Genomic DNA, 20,219 nt, shown 5'->3' on the forward strand with positions numbered 1-20,219 from the left:
CTAGTTTACAATCATTACTCCAATTTATCCCAAAGGTGTTCAAAAGAGTTGAGGTCAGGGCTCTGTGCAGGCCACTCAGAGTTCCTCCACACTAAACTCGTCAAAACATGGACCTCGCTTTACAGTATACACTATGCATTCCGGTAGGTAGCAATCTCCTGGCATCTGCCACAACCATATTTTTCCATCAGACTGCCAGATAATGAAACGTGATTCATCACACCAGAGTACACGTTTCCACTGCTCCAGAGTCCAGTGGCAACATGCTTTAACCACTCCAGCCAATGCTTGACATTGCGCATATTGATGTGAGGCAGTTTGGAAGTCTGGAGTGATGCAACAGATGATGGCAACAAAAATTTCCCAACAAGCTTTATTAAACAATATTAGACAGCTGTACATAACAGATGATCAGTAAACATAAATGCTCATTACATCAAATGCATATATCATGTTTACACAACTTATTATTTGTGCTGCTCTAATTTATACCTCACATTACTTCTGGTAATCTTTTAATAAAGCTGAGGTAAGTTCACACAATTATCATGAAGCTTGCAACTGTGTCCATACTACTGTACGAACAATGGTATAGTACTTTGATGCAATATGGAATGGGCACCCAATCAAGCCTGGCATAACAATATAGCTTAGAAATATTTTCTTACATCCCTGTTTACTCACTCAACAGGGATCCGTGGGGGCCTGATTTGGGTGCCAGCAGAGAGAGAGAGAGTCAGAAATTAAAACAGGGGGGGGGGGGAGAGAAGTCGAAAAGGGGGGGAAAGGGAGGAGAAAAAAAAATCTTACAGAGAGTCAGTCATCTACTGAGTCATACAGGTTTCGTACTGGTTTTGTACTGATACTCGGGAAGGTCACCAATCGGGCGTATCAGGTCCATAAGCCCCCAGACGGCATCTAAGGGCCTCCCATATTAATTGCATATATTCATGTGTAACCAAATTGCCATTTTTCAGGTAGTGATACCTCTCCAGCCCAAGCAGGACCCCGGTTCGAGCCCTCCACTCCTCCAAACTCGGAACTTGCTGCGTCTTCCAATGTTTGGGTATGAGACTCTTGGCATTGTTCAGCATTAGGAGGAATAGACGTTGTTTGGCCTCCTAATTTATTTTGGGGAGGTTATGGTATATAAAATAATGTGGGTTGGAGGGTATGATGGTATTCAGGAGTCTGCTGCTCTCTCTGAACATGTTATCCCAAAATGGGCGTAATTGGGGGCACGTCCACCAGATGTGTAGGAGAGTTCCCTCCTCCCCACACCCTCTCCAGCACTCCCTGTCGGTGTTGGGGTAGATTCTTTTTCAGTCTTTATGAAGTCAGATACCAACTACTCAGGAATTTAGTCTCGATGAGACGACTTTTTTTTTTGTCAAATATTTTAACCCAAGTTTTGGTGTCAATCTCCAATCCCAGGTCCCTGTTCCATGCCTCTGCATATGTTGGGAGTACAGTTTCATCTTTAACAATCAACATCTTATAAATGATTGAGATCAAGTGACTCTGGGTAGGCCCTGAGGTGCATAACGCCTCAAAGAAAGTTTTCTGTCTTGTTAAGGATTCCTTCGCCTTGTGCGTGTGAAAGAAATGGTGGAATTGAGTCACTCAGAACCAGGAGGAGAACAGCCAGGCATCCCACTCAGCCAACTCACCCTGTGTCCGCATTTTCCCTTGCTTCTGAAAGGGGATAAGAGGAGCCTGGGGCATGTGTTCTAATGGCTATACCCAAATCTGGGTTCTCATGCACTGGAGTGTTGGGAAAGTGAGCAGTTGAAATACGGCTCTCCAGACAGACCACGCTATCCCAGTCTCGAAAGACGTCCTTGAGCAATTGATAAAGCTGTAGTTGTCTGGGTCGGTTCGCTGGAGAGACCCAAGCGGGCGAGCCCACATTTCCCCTCTGCAGGATCTCATTATCCATTTCTATCCATGCTTTATCAGCATGGCAATGACATAGCTCTACTAGTCTCTGCAGGCCAATGGCTCTGCGGTATAATTCGAGCTGGAGGACTCCCAAGCCCCCCCTACACTTAGGGAAATAGATGGTTCTTTTATAGAATCTCTGTCTCAGACCATTCCAAATATAGGTTTCAATTGCTGACTGTATTTGGCAGATATAGTGGGATGCTAATGCAAGGGGGATGGTCTGCATTATGTATAACACCCTGGGTAGGATGTTCATTTTCACTACATGTATGCGCCCTAGCCAAAATATAGTTTTGTTCCTCCAGTTTGCTAAGTCTCTTATGACTTCATCTCTAATACGTTTGTAGTTTAAGATGACTATCTCTGTGACAAATGGGGCCAAGATAAAACCTAAATATTTTAATTGGCCCTGAGCCATCCGAAGTGGACACTGCAACCGTAAGCCATCTATAACATTAGCCGATTCCGTGATATTTAGTATCTCCGATTTTGTAAGATTTAAATGGAAATTGGATACCCACTATATGCCTCTATCTCTGCCAGACATGCTTGCAAAGATGGGATGGTGTCGGTCAGAGTAAGCAGAACATCATCAGCATACATTGCTAGCTTGTGTTCTCTCTTCCCTATCCTTATGCCTTTGATGTTGAAGCGAATTTTACAAGCCAAGGATTCCATTTTGAGTGCAAATATGAGGGGCGAGAGAGGACATCCTTGCCTCGTGCCGTTGGCAATCTGGAATGTTTTAGAAAACATGCCATAACCCGAACCCTCACATTTGGTGAGGAGTATAAGGAGAATATTCTGTTAATAAGGCGCTGACCAAGTCCCATCTTTTGCAGGGTGAGACGCATGAACAGCAAATTGACCCGGTCAAACGCCTTCTCCGCATCCATCGACACGAGTGCCAGCGGTACCGAGTCGACGCCCGCATGCATGATAAGGTGTATGACTTTAAAGGTATTATCTTGTGCATTTCGGGAGGGGATAAACCCCACTTGATCAGTGGAGATAAGTTGGGGCATATATCTATTTAGTCGGGTGGCCAGGACCCTGGCCAGAACTTTGACATCAGAATTTAGCAATGATATTGGCCTGTAACTACTCGACTGGTTTTCAGGCTTATCCGGCTTATTAACTGTGATAAATGCCTCCAATATCGTGCTTGGCAAAGTCGGCAGCTCAGATAGCTGGTTAAATATTTTAAGCATGTGCGGAACCAGAATGCTAGAGAATGTTTTTTAGTATCTAGTTCCAAACCCATCAGGGCCTGGACTTTTGCCTGCCGGGAGCTCCTTGATGGCAAGCAATATCTCCTCAGCTGTGAAAGGGGCTTCTAGCTGTTCCGTTTCTTACTTTGTGAGCTTCAGCAAATTTACATCAGATAAATAGTCTGCAATAGATTGCTCAGCAGGAGGCGAGAGTGGGGAAGCCCATCCACAGGAGGATGTAGGTTATGGAGAGTTTCATAAAAGCTCCCAAAGACATTGGCAATGGAGGGACCATCTGTGTGCTTAATTCTAACTCGATCAATGATCTCAAATACATATGCCTTCAATCGTTTACTAGCTATTGCTCGCGCTAGGTGCTTACCTGCTTTGTTGCCATGCTCAAAAAAATGCTGTCTAAAGATTAGTGCCTTTTTTTGCTATTCATCCTGTAGATATTTCAAAAGTGCAGACCTTGCTTGCGCCAGGTCGTTTTGCAATACCTCATCTCTAGGTTGCTCCTTGTGCGCCGTCTCCGCCTGTGAGACCCGCCCAAGAAGCGCAGAATACTGTTCTCTTTTCTTTCTATTCACGGCAGATTTATGTTTAATCAGGACACCCCTGATCACACTCTTGTGTGCCTCTCATACCGCAGTGTTATTCATGGAGTCATCTGCATTGAGGCAAAAGTACTCCTCAAGGTCTTTCTGCAGCTTTTGTTTCAGGAGAGGGTTATCCAGTAAGGGGTCCTCCACACAAAAGGGGTCACTGGGATATTGGGCAATCGGATCGTGCAGCACACTGGCGCATGATCTGACCATGTTATTGATCGTATACTGCAACCCGTTACAATTGATAAGCCCGCAGGAGATGATGGGCAATTTTTTATATACTAAGTGATTCAGCATTTAGCGGCTCTATCTTGCGTGTTCTATCAGCACTATGTGGCTGGGCTGGTGTTGCTTCTAGACGCTTCCACTTCACAATACTAGCACTTACAGTTGGCCACTGCAGGTCTAGTAGAGCAGACATTTCACAAATTAACTTGTGGCAAAGGTGGCATCCTATGACAAGTCACTGAGCTCTTCAGTACTGCCAATGTTTGCCTATGGAGATTTCATGGAAATGTTCTGGATATTATAAGCCTGTTGGCAATGGGTGTGGCTAAAACACACTAATTAGTAAGGGTATCCACATACTTCTGGCCATAAGAACTGAGTACATTTGATAATTGAAGTAAATTGGAAACTTTTTGAAGTAAAAATTGTATGCTCTGATTCACAAAAGAAAAGTCTGGGATTTTATGTCCCTTTAATTAATCTAATCCAGCATCCCTCTAGTGTGTCTTACCAAATTTAACAAGGTACCATTATATCACTATATCTTGTTTTCACTGATTGTTTAATAAAAATAGAGCATTACATAAGCCTTAAAGAGAAGTGAATTAAAAAAAAAAAAAACATACCAATGCCAAATGGAATAAATGCTTCTTTTTTAAGGATTTGTCCATGTTCATCTAAAAAGCGGCTGGGATTAAAATCATTGGGCTTTTCCCACACCTTTGGGTCCCTGTGTACAGCCCACAGATTAGCCAGCACCACACTGCCCTTGGGAATAGTGTATCCCTGAAATACTAGGTTAGAAAACAACAGAAATATCACATCATTATAAATTAAATGCAAAACAGACCAATAGGCAAATTATATCATTCCCTATACTGGAGCTTCCAGCTAGACTTTGTGAAGTTGATACATATACACACAATCTGACAATTAATTTCATTTTTATTTTGGAAATGCCCAGATATAAATAAAAAAAAAAACCTTCTTAAAATACTTTTATACAGTAGTTAATCTACAACATTACATAATTAGCTTATTACTGGCTATCAAGGTCTTATGCAACTATATAGCAAAACAAGTTCCTTTTAAAAATAGCACAATTTCACCATTTACATTTAAGTATGCATAAAATCCCATTTAAGTAAGGATCTATGTCAATATTTTACTGTATTGTCTATAAATGTATTGTTGATATTAATTTGTGTTTTACTCCACATGTATAAATATGGCTGGAACTGATAGTTTGTCATTTATTTAGGGCCAGTAAAGTTAACATTATTTAGGCTTCAAACCCCACATATCAACGTTGAGAACTAGGGGTAATAATGTGACAAATCTTTACTCATTGGTTAACTACTCTCAGGTGTCCATGGCTCATCAGATAGGTCATTAAAGAGACATTTTTGCACTGCTCGCTGCAAAGGGTTTAATAATCTGTGCTGTTTCCGTGCTGTAATATTTTATTGTGCATTGTTTTGATTATAAGCTTTATCTCATTTCTAGCTCTCCTGTTTTCTGCTATAGGACTAATAGGCCTGAACTAATGTAACACAGATATAAATAAAATGTCAGTCATTGTTTACCTGTGGTGTCAGAGGCCATGTGGGGGACAGACAGAGGGACAACAACAGTCATTCTCTGCACCTCCATGATTGTGGCTTCAGTGAAGGGCATTTGAGCCTTGTCAGTCAGTGATGGAGGTCGATCACGTCCAATGACTGCATCGATCTCAGCTTGGACTTTTTCTGTTTAAGAAAAAATTCTAATTGTGAATTTTTAACGAGCACGAAAACATTTTTGTTTAGCCCACAATTTATATGCACTTTTCCATAATTATAAATATCTGATGCAACAAAATTATACAACATGATTAATGAATGACAGCAACCATTAGGCTAGAAGAGACAATAAACACCATGTAATTACAAGATTTGTCTGCAGTCCTGCACATACTATGGGCTCGCTTCCATTGAGTCGTTATTCAGTTTGCGTGCACTTGCAAACCGTTAAATATGCTGTCGAAAGCAATATCGTTTATCGACTGTTTCCAATGGCGCGTTATACCTCAATATCGGCAGCAGGACTTCGGCTGCCGAAAAGATCTTCACGTCCCATAGAAAGTAATAGAAGCCGTTAATCGATAAATTATACCAGGTTTCCAATGAAAGCGCTAACCGTTAATACACTGTCGGAGGCTGTCGATACATCGAGAAATATTACCCCCAGCTCAACTAGGTGTAAAGGAGGAAAAAGAGGTTTTTTGAGGCCTGTTTCTCATTGAAATTGCAAATCCAAAAGAAATTATGAGTGTTTCAATGTACAAATAACATTATATATGCTACATTTATTGGTCCTATGTATAGGAATATTTGCACCCATGTTGTCATAGAAATATCAATATGTATGTACATATAAAATATATGCAAGCACCACAATTATGGAGCGACCTCCCGCACACTTTCAAACCTTCCCCATGCCTAATATCCTTTAAGAGAGATCCCTCTCTACATATCTCAAAACAGAATGCACCTGTCATTGTTGATTATATATTTCCTACCTGTTCTATGTTAAATTTTTGGGCATATGTATTATTATTGTTTTTTATTTTATTGTACCCATTGTATCAATGCAATGTTTTGTGTACCCAGGACATACTTGAAAACTATAGAAATCTCAATGTATCTTTCCTGGTAAAATATTATAAAAATAAATAAAAAAAGTTATATAGTGGGGAAGGGAAGGGTAGTCAAAGGGGGGATGGGAAGTGGGATAAGGTGGTTAATGAAAGGAGTAATAAAGGAAGATGGGGATATGGGGGGGTTAATGAAATAAAAAAAAAACAGAATTTATGTTTACCTGATAAATTACTTTCTCCAACGGTGTGTCCGGTCCACGGCGTCATCCTTACTTGTGGGATATTCTCTTCCCCAACAGGAAATGGCAAAGAGCCCAGCAAAGCTGGTCACATGATCCCTCCTAGGCTCCGCCTACCCCAGTCATTCGACCGACGTTAAGGAGGAATATTTGCATAGGAGAAACCATATGGTACCGTGGTGACTGTAGTTAAAGAAAATAAATTATCAGACCTGATTAAAAAAACCAGGGCGGGCCGTGGACCGGACACACCGTTGGAGAAAGTAATTTATCAGGTAAACATAAATTCTGTTTTCTCCAACATAGGTGTGTCCGGTCCACGGCGTCATCCTTACTTGTGGGAACCAATACCAAAGCTTTAGGACACGGATGAAGGGAGGGAGCAAATCAGGTCACCTAAATGGAAGGCACCACGGCTTGCAAAACCTTTCTCCCAAAAATAGCCTCAGAAGAAGCAAAAGTATCAAACTTGTAAAATTTGGTAAAAGTGTGCAGTGAAGACCAAGTCGCTGCCCTACATATCTGATCAACAGAAGCCTCGTTCTTGAAGGCCCATGTGGAAGCCACAGCCCTACTGGAATGAGCTGTGATTCTTTCGGGAGGCTGCCGTCCGGCAGTCTCGTAAGCCAATCTGATGATGCTTTTAATCCAAAAAGAGAGAGAGGTAGAAGTTGCTTTTTGACCTCTCCTTTTACCGGAATAAACAACAAACAAGGAAGATGTTTGTCTAAAATCCTTTGTAGCATCTAAATAGAATTTTAGAGCGCGAACAACATCCAAATTGTGCAACAAACGTTCCTTCTTTGAAACTGGTTTCGGACACAGAGAAGGTACGATAATCTCCTGGTTAATGTTTTTGTTAGAAACAACTTTTGGAAGAAAACCAGGTTTAGTACGTAAAACCACCTTATCTGCATGGAACACCAGATAAGGAGGAGAACACTGCAGAGCAGATAATTCTGAAACTCTTCTAGCAGAAGAAATTGCAACTAAAAACAAAACTTTCCAAGATAATAACTTAATATCAACGGAATGCAAGGGTTCAAACGGAACCCCCTGAAGAACTGAAAGAACTAGATTGAGACTCCAAGGAGGAGTCAAAGGTTTGTAAACAGGCTTAATTCTAACCAGAGCCTGAACAAAGGCTTGAACATCTGGCACAGCGGCCAGCTTTTTGTGAAGTAACACAGACAAGGCAGAAATCTGTCCCTTCAGGGAACTTGCAGATAATCCTTTTTCCAATCCTTCTTGAAGGAAGGATAGAATCCTAGGAATCTTAACCTTGTCCCAAGGGAATCCTTTAGATTCACACCAACAGATATATTTTTTCCAAATTTTGTGGTAAATCTTTCTAGTTACAGGCTTTCTGGCCTGAACAAGAGTATCGATAACAGAATCTGAGAATCCTCGCTTCGATAAGATCAAGCGTTCAATCTCCAAGCAGTCAGCTGGAGTGAAACCAGATTCGGATGTTCGAACGGACCCTGAACAAGAAGGTCTCGTCTCAAAGGTAGCTTCCAAGGAGGAGCCGATGACATATTCACCAGATCTGCGTACCAAGTCCTGCGTGGCCACGCAGGAGCTATCAAGATCACCGACGCCCTCTCCTGATTGATCCTGGCTACCAGCCTGGGGATGAGAGGAAACGGCGGGAACACATAAGCTAGTTTGAAGGTCCAAGGTGCTACTAGTGCATCCACTAGAGCCGCCTTGGGATCCCTGGATCTGGACCCGTAGCAAGGAACTTTGAAGTTCTGACGAGAGGCCATCAGATCCATGTCTGGAATGCCCCACAGCTGAGTGACTTGGGCAAAGATTTCCGGATGGAGTTCCCACTCCCCCGGATGCAATGTCTGACGACTCAGAAAATCCGCTTCCCAATTTTCCACTCCTGGGATGTGGATAGCAGACAGGTGGCAGGAGTGAGACTCCGCCCATAGAATGATTTTGGTCACTTCTTCCATCGCCAGAGAACTCCTTGTTCCCCCCTGATGGTTGATGTACGCAACAGTTGTCATGTTGTCTGATTGAAACCGTATGAACTTGGCCCTCGCTAGCTGAGGCCAAGCCTTGAGAGCATTGAATATCGCTCTCAGTTCCAGAATATTTATCGGTAGAAGAGATTCTTCCCGAGACCAAAGACCCTGAGCTTTCAGGGATCCCCAGACCGCGCCCCAGCCCATCAGACTGGCGTCGGTCGTGACAATGACCCACTCTGGTCTGCGGAATGTCATCCCTCGTGACAGGTTGTCCAGGGACAGCCACCAACGGAGTGAGTCTCTGGTCCTCTGATTTACTTGTATCTTCGGAGACAAGTCTGTATAGTCCCCATTCCACTGACTGAGCATGCACAGTTGTAATGGTCTTAGATGAATGCGTGCAAAAGGAACTATGTCCATTGCCGCTACCATCAACCCGATCACTTCCATGCACTGAGCTATGGAAGGAAGAGGAACGGAATGAAGTATCCGACAAGAGTCTAGAAGTTTTGTTTTTCTGGCCTCTGTCAGAAAAATCCTCATTTCTAAGGAGTCTATTATTGTTCCCAAGAAGGGAACCCTTGTTGACGGAGATAGAGAACTCTTTTCCACGTTCACTTTCCATCCGTGAGATCTGAGAAAGGCCAGGACAATGTCCGTGTGAGCCTTTGCTTGAGGAAGGGACGACGCTTGAATCAGAATGTCGTCCAAGTAAGGTAATACAGCAATGCCCCTTGGTCTTAGCACAGCTAGAAGGGACCCTAGTACCTTTGTGAAAATCCTTGGAGCAGTGGCTAATCCGAAAGGAAGCGCCACGAACTGGTAATGTTTGTCCAGGAATGCGAACCTCAGGAACCGATGATGTTCCTTGTGGATAGGAATATGTAGATACGCATCCTTTAAATCCACCGTGGTCATGAATTGACCTTCCTGGATGGAAGGAAGAATAGTTCGAATGGTTTCCATCTTGAACGATGGAACCTTGAGAAACTTGTTTAAGATCTTGAGATCTAAGATTGGTCTGAACGTTCCCTCTTTTTTGGGAACTATAAACAGATTGGAGTAGAACCCCATCCCTTGTTCTCTTAATGGAACGGGATGAATCACTCCCATTTTTAACAGGTCTTCTACACAATGTAAGAATGCCTGTCTTTTTATGTGGTCTGAAGACAACTGAGACCTGTGGAACCTCCCCCTTGGGGGAAGTCCCTTGAATTCCAGAAGATAACCTTGGGAGACTATTTCTAGCGCCCAAGGATCCAGAACATCTCTTGCCCAAGCCTGAGCGAAGAGAGAGAGTCTGCCCCCCACCAGATCCGGTCCCGGATCGGGGGCCAACATTTCATGCTGTCTTGGTAGCAGTGGCAGGTTTCTTGGCCTGCTTTCCCTTGTTCCAGCCTTGCATTGGTCTCCAAGCTGGCTTGGCTTGAGAAGTATTACCCTCTTGCTTAGAGGACGTAGCACTTCGGGCTGGTCCGTTTCTACGAAAGGGACGAAAATTAGGTTTATTTTTTGCCTTGAAAGGCCGATCCTGAGGAAGGGCGTGGCCCTTACCCCCAGTGATATCCGAGATAATCTCTTTCAAGTCAGGGCCAAACAGCGTTTTCCCCTTGAAAGGAATGTTAAGTAGCTTGTTCTTGGAAGACGCATCAGCCGACCAAGATTTCAACCAAAGCGCTCTGCGCGCCACAATAGCAAACCCAGAATTCTTAGCCGCTAACCTAGCCAATTGCAAAGTGGCGTCTAGGGTGAAAGAATTAGCCAATTTGAGAGCATTGATTCTGTCCATAATCTCCTCATAAGGAGGAGAATCACTGCCGACCGCCTTTATCAGCTCATCGAACCAGAAACATGCGGCTGTAGCGACAGGGACAATGCATGAAATTGGTTGTAGAAGGTAACCCTGCTGAACAAACATCTTTTTAAGCAAACCTTCTAATTTTTTATCCATAGGATCTTTGAAAGCACAACTATCCTCTATGGGTATAGTGGTGCGTTTGTTTAAAGTGGAAACCGCTCCCTCGACCTTGGGGACTGTCTGCCATAAGTCCTTTCTGGGGTCGACCATAGGAAACAATTTTTTAAATATGGGGGGAGGGACGAAAGGAATACCGGGCCTTTCCCATTCTTTATTAACAATGTCCGCCACCCGCTTGGGTATAGGAAAAGCTTCTGGGAGCCCCGGCACCTCTAGGAACTTGTCCATTTTACATAGTTTCTCTGGGATGACCAACTTGTCACAATCATCCAGAGTGGATAATACCTCCTTAAGCAGAATGCGGAGATGTTCCAACTTAAATTTAAATGCAATCACATCAGGTTCAGCTTGTTGAGAAATGTTCCCTGAATCAGTAATTTCTCCCTCAGACAAAACCTCCCTGGCCCCATCAGACTGAGTTAGGGGCCCTTCAGAAATATTAATATCAGCGTCGTCATGCTCTTCAGTATCTAAAACAGAGCAGTCGCGCTTACGCTGATAAGTGTTCATTTTGGCTAAAATGTTTTTGACAGAATTATCCATTACAGCCGTTAATTGTTGCATAGTAAGGAGTATTGGCGCCCTAGATGTACTAGGGGCCTCCTGAGTGGGCAAGACTCGTGTAGACGAAGGAGGGAATGATGCAGTACCATGCTTACTCCCCTCACTTGAGGAATCATCTTGGGCATCATTGTCATTGTCACATAAATCACATTTATTTAAATGAATAGGAATTCTGGCTTCCCCACATTCAGAACACAATCTATCTGGTAGTTCAGACATGTTAAACAGGCATAAACTTGATAACAAGTACAAAAAACGTTTTAAAATAAAACCGTTACTGTCACTTTAAATTTTAAACTGAACACACTTTATTACTGCAAATGCGAAAAAACATGAAGGAATTGTTCAAAATTCACCAAATTTTCACCACAGTGTCTTAAAGCTTTAAAAGTATTGCACACCAAATTTGGAAGCTTTAACCCTTAAAATAACGGAACCGGAGCCGTTTTGAACTATAACCCCTTTACAGTCCCTGGTATCTGCTTTGCTGAGACCCAACCAAGCCCCAAGGGGAATACGATACCAAATGACGCCTTCAGAAAGTCTTTTCTAAGTATCAGAGCTCCTCTCACATGCGACTGCATGCCATGCCTCTCAAAAACAAGTGCGCAACACCGGCGCGAAAATGAGGCTCTGCCTATGCTTTGGGAAAGCCCCTAAAGAATAAGGTGTCTAAAACAGTGCCTGCCGATATTATTATATCAAAATACCCAGATAAAATGATTCCTCAAGGCTAAATATGTGTTAATAATCAATCGATTTAGCCCAAAAAAAGTCTACAGTCTTAATAAGCCCTTTTTGAAGCCCTTATTTACAATCGTAATAAACATGGCTTACCGGATCCCAGAGGGAAAATGACAGCTTCCAGCACTACATCGTCTTGTTAGAATGTGTCATACCTCAAGCAGCAAGAGACTGCTCACTGTTCCCCCCACTGAAGTTAATTGCTCTCAACAGTCCTGTGTGGAACAGCCATGGATTTTAGTGACGGTTGCTAAAATCATTTTCCTCATACAAACAGAAATCTTCATCTCTTTTCTGTTTCTGAGTAAATAGTACATACCAGCACTATTTCAAAATAACAAACTCTTGATTGAATAATAAAAACTAGTTAAACACTAAAAAACTCTAAGCCATCTCCGTGGAGATGTTGCCTGTACAACGGCAAAGAGAATGACTGGGGTAGGCGGAGCCTAGGAGGGATCATGTGACCAGCTTTGCTGGGCTCTTTGCCATTTCCTGTTGGGGAAGAGAATATCCCACAAGTAAGGATGACGCCGTGGACCGGACACACCTATGTTGGAGAAATGTGAATGTGTTTGTATCAAATAAAAGTGTGTGTGTGTGTTTGTGTGTATAAACTAATGTGCGTTAATTAACTAATGTATGGATGTGTGTGTGTGTGTGTGTTCCTAATATTATATGAGGCCTACAATAAGAATATATGAAAATAAAATATCAAACTCTCCACTAACTCTCAAACAACTCTCAAAAACCCAAAACTCCTACCAACGCAACTAGCTCCCGTGTCTTTCTCTCTAGAGGCGATCACAGATAAAGAGCGCAGACGCAAACCGTTATTATTATAGACAGAGGTCGGGTTACCATGGCAATGCACTTGTTATGGGGCGCTTTTTCGACAAATCCGACATCGGTTGGCAACGCAAACTTACATACGGCCGAAAAGAGCGACTGCGCGCAACACGCTAATCTTTTCAATGGAAACCTGGTACTAAAATGGAGCCGTAAATTACTTTTAGCTGTCGTCCGCTTCGGTAGCTTACGGCTCCATTTTAACGACTCAATGGAAGCGAACTCTATGTGTGTTTTGAAATACATTAACACATTGTCTGCTGTAATTGTTTTTCAATAGCCACTACTAACCTTATTAATTATATTGCAAAGTTGTTTTTAGTACACATAAACATTTTATATTGCAATCTCAATGTGTTTGTTACCCCTTTAAAAGGACAGTAAAGTAAAAAAAATAAACTTAAAGTGAATATACATGTTCATGAATGAGTGCCCGTTTTTAAAAATACTATTAAAAACAGGGGCACTTTTATTCATGAAAGTTTACATTGCAGCGGTTTTAAAATACTTACCTTTTTCTTCTTCCAAGCCGGTCCAGCGATCCCCCGCCTGCAGATCCTCTGTACATAAGTCAGCAATGGCGAATCCGGCTTCCTCCAATTATGGCTACCCCCCCAGAGAAAACATTTCCTGAGGCCACGCCATGATTGGAGGAAGTCGGTTTCGTCATTGCTGTGCTAAGTATAGCATGACAAGCGTGCGGGGGATCGCTGGTCTGGCTTGGAAGAAGAAAAAGGTAAGTATTTTAACAAAATCGCTGCAATGTAAACTTTCATGAATTAAAGTGCCCCCGTTTTTAATAGTATTTTTAAAAACCTGGCACTTATTCATGAAAATTTACATTCACTTTAAAGAGATTGGAATGAGCATGAAAAAAAAATTGAAAACAAAAAAACAAAATCCCAAAACTTTTACTTATATTATGAATTTTCCTTAGTTCTCTTGGTATCCTTTGTTAAAACATAATCGTAGGTAAGAAGAATTGTACAAATGTTTAAAAATGACAGTTATTATTATCATCAATTTTATTTTACTGGATAATTATTTTGCTATTGATAAGTTAAGACATGTATGGTTTCTGAATATGGCAAAACTTAAAGGGACATTAAAGTCAACATATCATGATTCAAATAGAACATGAAAACTTTAAACAACTTTCTAATTTCTATTATCTAATTTGCTTTGACTATTGTATCCTTTGTTGAAAAACATACCTAGGTAGGCTCAGGAGCAGCAATGCACTACTGAGAGCTAGCTGCTGATTGGTGGCTGCACATATATGCTTCTTGCCACTGACTCACCAGATGTTTTTAGCTAGCTCCCAGACGTACATTGCTGCTCCTTCAACAAAGGATACCAAGAAAATAAAAGGGATAGCCTAGTCAAAATTAAACTTCATGATTCAGATAGAGCATGCAATTTTATGCAACTGTCTAATTTACTCCTATTATCAATTTTTCTTTGTTTTCTTAGTATCTTTATTTGAAAAAGCTGGAATTTTAGCTTAGGAACCGGCCCAATTTTGGTTTAGCACCTGGGTGGCACTTGCTGATTGGTGTCTAAATATAGCCACCAATCAGCTAGCGCTACCCAGGGTGCTAAATAAAAAATGTGCTGGTTCCTAAGCTTACATTCCAGCCTTTTCAAATAAAGATACAAAGAAAAATTGATAATAGGTGTAAATTAGAAAGTTGCTTAAAATAATATTTATATATATTGCTGCTCCACTAATCCAGTGTGCTAGTTACACACTTCTAAAAAACAGATGTACCAAAAACAAACAAAGAGAGCAGAACACTACTCTAAGTTAAACTTTAATATCCAAGATTAAAAGCACTCACGCATCATAACCTCAAAATCGTCTGCGAAGATACAAAGACCATCCGCTTTCAGTCCATACAGAAACTCCCTTGAAACTTCCCGCTAATATCCCTTCAGATGTCTGCAGGACAATGATTTCCGATAGTTTCTCTCACTGTTCTAATAAGAACACACACGCTGTTCTTAATGCGACCCTGCTGCTGGCTCCAAAGTCACTTCCAGGAAACTTTATTTGTCAGAATGGGCATGGCCTAACGCATTTCGTAGGGTCCTCCCAACTTCATCAGAGGCTGCCCATTTTCTGAAGGTAACTTATTTTATAGTTAGGCCACATTAGCTACTATATATTATCTGAATAACCATCTATCTAAAATATTGTTGATGAATTAAAAAAAAAATCTATGGGAAAGTTTAAGTACAGGATGGGCTTAACATAAAATACATACTTCATTTATTTAATAAAGACTGCCCTCAAAAAATACAAAGTTATAAAATTATAAAGTTACAAAAATAAACCCAATTCAAAATGCCAGATTCATGGGCGTCTGCAAAAATTTTTGCAAGGTGGGGCAAAAAAATAAAATACCCTAAGCATAATAATATCAGTGGCAACATAGGAAGCAGACAGATTTGCTCTTCGTAAGTAAATATGAGCTGCACATAATTTTAAACATGGTGGCTCGATGATGTCAAAATAGTGATTGAAGTGAGTGCTTATGCTTAGATATAAGGCAGGGCTTGACAAATATGATATGAAAATCTTGGAGCCCCAAAATAATGCATGCCTTTAACCAAACAAACTGAGATACATACAAGTGTAACAAAAGCCTTTAATAATTTCCCTAAAAGCATACAAAACAGGGAAATGAACTGCACTCTCAAATGGGACTGGATGCATGTCTCATGTCGCTGCAAAACTCACAGCCATGGGCACTCACCAGCACTCACAGACAGCTGCACAGCTCTCAGTGACTCAGGCAGTTAACCCCAGGCCAGCCTGGGTGCAAATCCCATAGGGAGAATTTCAAAACAAAAATATTAGTCAGGTCAGGGGAGGAGAGGCAACTTTGACTCAGGGAGGCAAGTACAATCTAGTGGCCTAAAAACAGCAACACTACCCCCTTTAAAATGCTATGTTGACACGCTGCATTATTATACAGTTTACATTCAAATTTTATTTTAAACAACACTACTTTCTGATTTGGAATGAACATGCTGAACTGTATAACACCTATAAGTATCCATACACTGATAATAAACATGCTTAAACACATAATGGTGGTAAGTATACATATATATATATATATATATATATATATACACACACAAACACACACATACAGTATATACATACATACACATACTCATAATAAGCATATTGTGTTGTGTAATGAATATTAGACCTATATACTGATAAAAGGGTGATAAAGGTGTAACAATTTTTTACTATCTGTGTTCACCAAAATATTTGTATTAATATATGATATTATGTAGTGTGAAAGCAAAAGGAGGAAGCTGAAGTCCTTGAATGTTAATAATCCATTTTCTTTATTCAATATAGGATAAAATCCATGACACCAAAACACAAGGACATAAAATGCAGGCTGGTCTGACTAGTTTCGGCGTAGTGCCGTAATCATAAACATTCTACACACTGAGAAGTGAACATCTTAAAAAGGATATCCTGCACAAGTATTGGTTGATTAAGAGGGAGGAACAAAACCTCCTCTTTAACTCCTCAGTTATCTTATGCTCTAACATCCCCTTTGTGTACCTCAGTTATAAGCCAAAAATATTTTGGCCATTTTAGACATAGATATATATTTTATATATTTTTTGTCAACTTTTACTGAATGGGTCTAGGGAGTTACAGCTATATCATATATCAGCTATGGGTCGGTATTCGCATATTCTATACATATATTTGTATTGTATGTGCAATTAATGTTATGCAAATACTGTTTAAAATCTCTTATTCACAAAGCTTTGTATAAATTATGCCTCAAAAATACCATACCAGAGTCTTATTTTGCTATAATTATGTTTAAAACAAATATTGATTAAGATAACTAAGGGTTAAAGAGGAGTTTTTTTCCTCCCTCTTAATCAACCAATACTTGTGCAGGATATCCTTTCTCTTGTAAGATGTATCGAGTCCACGGATTCATCCATACTTGTGGGATATTCTCCTTCCTTACAGGAAGTGGCAAAGAGAGCACCCACAGCAAAGCTGTCTATATAGCTCCTCCCCTAGCTCCACCCCCCCAGTCATTCTCTTTGCCTACTCTAAAGTACTAGGAAGGGTAAAGTGAGTGTGGTGACAAAAATGTTAGTTTTAATTTTCTCAAGCAAAAGTTTGTTATTTTAAATGGTACCGGTATGTAACATTTACTCTCTGGCAGAAAAGGGATGAAGATTTCTGCAAGAAGGATGATGATCTTAGCACTTTGTAACTAAGATCGACTGCTGTTCTCACAAGGGCTGAAGAGTACAGGAAAACTTCAGTTGGGGGAACGGTTTGCAGGCTAAACTGCATTGAGGTATGTTCAGTCTATTTTTTTCTAGACAGACTGTGTTATTTCTAGAAAAGGCTGGCAATATCCCCATGAGAGAAGGGTAAGCTGTATTCAGACACTTAGTAGGAATCCCAGCTTGCATAAAGGGCTCATTAGTTACTGGTGACACTGATAGGAAAAAACGTTTTTGTTTTATTGCAAATATAACGTTTTTTGAGGGACTTTAAGGGGTCATTGTGGCTTGTTTAAGGGTTATTAACCCACATGGCTAGTTTAAGAAACACTCTGTTGTGTTTCTTTTAGGCCCCATAACATCGAGTGGGGTGGGAGGGGCCTATTTTTGCGCCTCAGTTGTGCAGTTTCTTTTCCTCAGAGACATCCAGCTGCTTCTCCAGAGGTTCCTACTGTGTTTGAGGGCTGTAAAGAAGTTTATTTCCCCACAAATCGTTCCTAAAAGGGCAGGTAGGCGCCACAGCAGAGCTGTGGCAAGGTGCTGAACGTTTTTTACCGGTTTTGACGTTTTGTCAATCCGGATTTTACATCAAGGTTTTCTTCTCCAACCTATTGCGTGCATTGTTCCTGTAACTACTGCAGCTGCTTTCTGGTTTGAGGCTCTAGAAGAGGCTCTTCAGATGGAGACTCCATTAGAGGATATTATGGACAGAATTAAGGCCCTTAATTTGGCTAATTCTTTCATTACAGATGCCGCTTTTCAACTGGCTAAATTAGCGGCAAAGAATTCTGAAAATCCCTTTCAAAGGAAAGACCCTATTCGGGCCTGAACTGAAAGAGATTATTTCAGACATCACTGGAGGGAAAGGCCATGCCCTCCCTCAGGATAGAACAAATAAAATGAGGACCAAACAAAATAATTTTCGTTCCTTTCGGAACTTCAAGAGTGGTCCCGCTTCAGCTTCCTCTGCTGCAAAGCAAGAGGGGAATTTTGCCCAATCCAAATCAGTCTGGAGACCTAACCAGGCTTGGAACAAGGGTAAACAGGCCAAGAAGCCTGCAGCTGCCTCTAAGACAGCATGAAGGGGTAGCCCCCGATCCGGGATCGGATCTAGTAGGGGGCAGACTCTCTTCGCTCAGGCTTGGGCTAGAGATGAGAGGGCCCAATGGCACCACTGGTTGTAAATAAGGAATATAGTTATTGATACTTATATGATAATAAAATTAGGTGGAAGATAAAAATCTTGTATTCCACTTATTGTGTTTATAGTATCATTGTTAGGTGCTGTGTACTACTAGACTGGGAACAGAAATTGGGGATTAACATCTCCAAAAGAATGTACACTTGATTAGCACTCTAATTCCCTAATATGGAATTGTTTGCTGAGTTTCAGGAATGCGGATCAGTGAATTTAATTAAAACATAACTTTTATTGGACTATATATTAAAACTAAATGGAACAGATAATACTTTAAAAACCCAGGAATGAGTCAACTTTGATAGGAGTATGAAATAGAGCTATAATAAACCAAATAGGTAGTTGCTATAAGATAAATCTTAATATATATTTCGACTAGAATACTGCCAACTCTCTGAGTTATCCGTTTCTAATACAAGTAGGAGTTAACCTAAAAGATTGTTGGGACATTCATAGTTCCAGTTAGTTTACTGAAACAAATGTCAGATTATGTAGAGTAGTGATTATGGTATCTTGTGGTATACCATGTACTTGAATATGAGGTTCGGTGTATTTGGGTTGCTTTTACAATGTTAACCCCTTTTAAGGTGTAATAAGTTAACTATTGTTGCACCCTAATGCTAATATCAAAATCTCACTAGCAGTACAAAACTATTGTTGCACCATAAGGCTAATATCAAAATCTCACTAGCAGTACATATATATTTTTTTTTTTTTATTTTAGAAGATTTGTATTGGATAACGTTCTTCAGCTAGCTAATAAATAACACTGAATAAGTGAATTCGTCATATATTTATAAACACCTTTGTATGGGTCTCATCAGTGTATTTGTCACAAAGTCTAGGTATTCTAGATTCAGGCTTTTATCAAGATTTGCTACAGTATATTTTCTGATTTATTTGCTCTCTGAATTATTTCTAATGTAGGTAAACCATTGGATTTTAGCTGCAGCTGTTGTAACATAGCATAATGGTTTGCTGATATGGCTTGTTTATGAAGCTCAAGGTGGTATACAAGGTTAATCACCAGAGTTCTGATAGTACTCTAGATTCTAAGGAGCTAAGTATAGATCGAGTAACTTTCAATCATTAGTTAAACTGTGGTACTCGATATATGTGGACCTTATATAAAGTTTGCTAGTAAATGTTATCAAGCTCAATCTATGTGACTTTTTTAATCAAATCGTATCGGAACCACTTGCTGCAGCATAATTCTCGCGCTGCAAATGAGTATCAATCTATCAGCAGTGACTTAGCACCATTAGCGTCATAGTTTTTATGATTATTGACCGCTTGGTAGCTCAAAAATTATTAATCGATACTCATTTGCAGCGCGAGAATTATGCTGCAGCAAGTTGTTCCGATACGATTTGATTAAAAAAGTCACATAGATTGAGCTTGATAACATTTACTAGCAAACTTTATATAAGGTCCACATATATCGAGTACCACAGTTTAACTAATGATTGAAAGTTACTCGATCTATACTTAGCTCCTTAGAATCTAGAGTACTATCAGAACTCTGGTGATTAACCTTGTATACCACCTTGAGCTTCATAAACAAGCCATATCAGCAAACCATTATGCTATGTTACAACAGCTGCAGCTAAAATCCAATGGTTTACCTACATTAGAAATAATTCAGAGAGCAAATAAATCAGAAATATACTGTAGCAAATCTTGATAAAAGCCTGAATCTAGAATACCTAGACTTTGTGACAAATACACTGATGAGACCCATACAAAGGT

General features: G+C 40.6%; 1 protein-coding gene across 1 annotated transcript in view; it reads right to left on the reverse strand.

Moving 5' to 3' along the window:
- The window catches only part of LOC128644247 (cytochrome P450 2U1-like), a 46,622-nt gene that overhangs the window by 19,160 nt on the left and 7,243 nt on the right, over positions 1-20,219 (reverse strand). The window contains exons 2-4 of the mRNA XM_053696929.1: positions 13,495-13,542; positions 5,578-5,739; positions 4,618-4,785 (exon numbers count right to left, since the gene is read on the reverse strand). Of these exons, the coding sequence (XP_053552904.1) occupies positions 4,618-4,785; positions 5,578-5,739; positions 13,495-13,542 (378 nt within the window). The remainder of the gene's footprint in view (positions 1-4,617; positions 4,786-5,577; positions 5,740-13,494; positions 13,543-20,219) is intronic.

This window comes from Bombina bombina, unplaced genomic scaffold (assembly GCF_027579735.1).
Source record: "Bombina bombina isolate aBomBom1 unplaced genomic scaffold, aBomBom1.pri scaffold_660, whole genome shotgun sequence".
Taxonomy (NCBI): domain Eukaryota; kingdom Metazoa; phylum Chordata; class Amphibia; order Anura; family Bombinatoridae; genus Bombina; species Bombina bombina.